General features: G+C 34.3%; 1 protein-coding gene across 1 annotated transcript in view; it reads right to left on the reverse strand.

The window, feature by feature from the left end:
* Positions 1 to 23: 23 nt before the first annotated feature.
* Positions 24 to 3,080, reverse strand: part of LOC106477351 (agrin-like) — a 7,473-nt gene continuing 4,416 nt past the window's right edge. Inside the window, exons 3-5 of the mRNA XM_013937932.2 lie at positions 2,235 to 2,477; positions 1,094 to 1,255; positions 24 to 308 (exon numbers count right to left, since the gene is read on the reverse strand). Coding sequence (XP_013793386.2) covers positions 100 to 308; positions 1,094 to 1,255; positions 2,235 to 2,477 — 614 coding nt within the window. The 3' untranslated portion in view covers positions 24 to 99. The remainder of the gene's footprint in view (positions 309 to 1,093; positions 1,256 to 2,234; positions 2,478 to 3,080) is intronic.

Consider the following 3,080-nt stretch of genomic DNA (forward strand, 5'->3'; position numbering starts at 1 on the left):
GTGCACGTTCATCGTCGTTCCACGTAGCCGTCTTTAACAGTTAAAGTCCCTAAGAAACTTGCCTGAATTCCACGTAGCCGTCTTTAACAGTTAAAGTCCCTAAGAAACTTGCCTGAATTCCACGTAGCCGTCTTTAACAGCTAAGGAAACAAAATCGCTGTCACCATTACTCTGTCCATTATAAAGAAGTATGCCATCATTAGCAAGAGTCAGAAACTCCAACTTCACGTTCATTCGAACATAAGCGTCAAGTCTCCGAAGTTCGATCCAGGAACGACCAGAAAACGCTGGAACTTCCACGGAGTTTTCTGCACAAATTAGAAAGTAAATCCACATTAGGGTAGCGTATTACTTTCAACAGTTCGAAAACTATAAATTTAGAATTACAAAAATTAATTATGTGATATTTACAATATAGTTATGAACCTATAGAGTTATGGCTAAAAACGTCATTATATGGTATATATAATAAAGAGAAACATATAAACCTATATAATCAAAACTTCATTATATGGTATATATAATAAAGAGAAACCTATAAACCTACATAATCAAAACCTCATTATATGGTATATATAATAAAGAGAAACCTATAAACCTACATAATCAAAACTTCATTATATGGTATATATAATAAAGAGAAACATATAAACCTACATAATCAAAACCTCATTATATGGTATATATAATAAAGAGAAACATATAAACCTACATAATCAAAACCTCATTATATGGTATATATAAAATAAGTTGTCTTGTTTAACTTACCCATTTCCACTGGTGCTGTAATGGTAAGTCTGGTACTAAGATATAAGTTGTCTTGTTTAACTTACCCATTTCCACTGGTGCTGTAATGGTAGGTCTGGTATTAAGATATAAGTTGTCTTGTTTAACTTACCCATTTCCACTGGTGCTGTAATGGTAGGTCTGGTACTAAGATATAAGTTGTCTTGTTTAACTTACCCATTTCCACTGGTGCTGTAATGGTAAGTCTGGTACTAAGATATAAGTTTTCTTGTTTAACTTACCCATTTCCACTGGTGCTGTAATGGTAAGTCTGGTATTAAGATATAAGTTGTCTTTTTTAACTTACCCATTTCCACTGGCGCTGCAATGGTAGGTCTGGTACTAAGATACAAGTTTTCTGGTAGACTTAGAGTAATGTCTCGTGTTGACTTTGACTCAAACTGATCGACAGTGGACTTCTGAACTGTGGAACGACGAACAGGGCTACCCGTGGGTGTTACGTCCACATCTAACGGAAAAAATAGTCTTGGAGTAAAAATCATATAAAATACGAAATATATCAAGCTAGTATTTTTTGTGTTCTAGTATTTTCTTACTTGTGTTTCAAAGTAATGTCAACTTACCTAACTAGTATTTTGTAGTATGTTATCTCCATAACATTACTTAACCAGTTTTTTAGACTGATGTAATCGTCTTAATTTTTTTAACTTGTATTTAATAGTGATATAATCTCCATCGACTTATCTAACCAATAATTTGTAGTGCTGTCTTCCCCCCTAGCTTTACCTAATCAATATTTTATGGTGCTGTCTTCCCCCCTAACTTTACCTAACCAGTATTTTATGGTGCTGTCTTTCCCTAACTTTACCTAACCAGTATTTTGTAGTGCTGTCTTTTCCCTAACTTTACCTAACCAGTATTTTGTAGTGCTGTATTTCCCTAACTTTATCTAATCAGTATTTTCTGGTGCTGTCTTTTCTCTAGCTTTACCTAACCAGTATTTTATGGTGCTGTCTTTCCCTAACTTTACCTAACCAGTATTTTGTAGTGCTGTCTTTACCTAACTTTACCTAATCAGTATTTTATGGTACTGTCTTTACTTAACTTTACCTAATCAGTATTTTATGGTGCTGTCTTTTCCCTAACTTTATCTAACCAGTATTTTATGGTGCTGTCTTTCCCTAACCAGTATTTTGTAGTGCTGTCTTTTCCCTAACTTTACCTAACCAGTATTTGGTGGTGCTGTATTTCCCTAACTTTACCTAATCAGTATTTTATGGTGCTGTCTTTTCTCTAGCTTTACCTAACCAGTATTTTATGGTGCTGTCTTCTCTCTAACTTTACTTGTCAAGTATTCTTTCGTGGTGTCTTCTCAGTAAGCTTATTGAAGTTTACCTTATATACTTATTAAATTTTTTTCTCAGTATACTCAGATCTCTGTTATCAATTATCTTATTTAACCAGATATTTCTGAAGAAAAACACTACCTCGTTTACAGGGGCCCTTGTTCGAGACTGAAAGGGGCTTCTGATAACGACAACTTAGCAACCGAAGCTGGCATTCCGAACCGTAAGTGTAACCATCATTTCCGCAGACTGGATTGTTGGTGTCAGAGGAAGGACATATAAAGTCACAAACACACTGTAATCGGCCATTCTTCTCCGTACAGTTGGCACCGTACTTACAAGTCAAGCTGTCACATGATGCCCCTACCATTTTCGCCAAAGATGCTGGTAAAAGCGATATAAAATTCAGTTAAACGTTATTTTTTTTATTAGATTCCCAGTTATTGAATTTTCTATAAAATCAATACTGACCAATTATACCTACATTCTTGTTATTCGTCAGTAATCAGTAGTGTAATGAAAGAAACTGATTATATAGTAGAAACAACTTCAACATTAATGACTAGGAGAAAAAAAAGTAACATACATATTTATAATACGAAAAAGATGAATATATATGTAAAAATATCTTAGCATGAACTAACTTTAATCTAAAACTAGGCTTAGTAATCTGCGACGATGCACGTACACGACAAAATTTTCATTGATCTAAAAACTAGGCTTAGTAATCTGCGACGATGAACGTGCACGACAAAATTTTCATTAATCTAAAACCTAGGCTTACTAATTTGCGACGATGAACGTGCACAACAAAATTTTCATTAATCTAAAAACTACGCTTAGTAATCTGATCTACGTGGAAGTCAGGCAAGTTTCTTAGGGACTTTAACTATTATAGACATCTACGTGGAAGTCAGGCAAGTTTCTTAGGAACTTAACTATTATAGACATCTACGTGGAAGTCAGGCAAGTTTCTTAGGAACTTTA

The sequence above is a fragment of the Limulus polyphemus genome, unplaced genomic scaffold (assembly GCF_000517525.1).
Source record: "Limulus polyphemus unplaced genomic scaffold, Limulus_polyphemus-2.1.2 Scaffold14462, whole genome shotgun sequence".
NCBI lineage: Eukaryota > Metazoa > Arthropoda > Merostomata > Xiphosura > Limulidae > Limulus > Limulus polyphemus.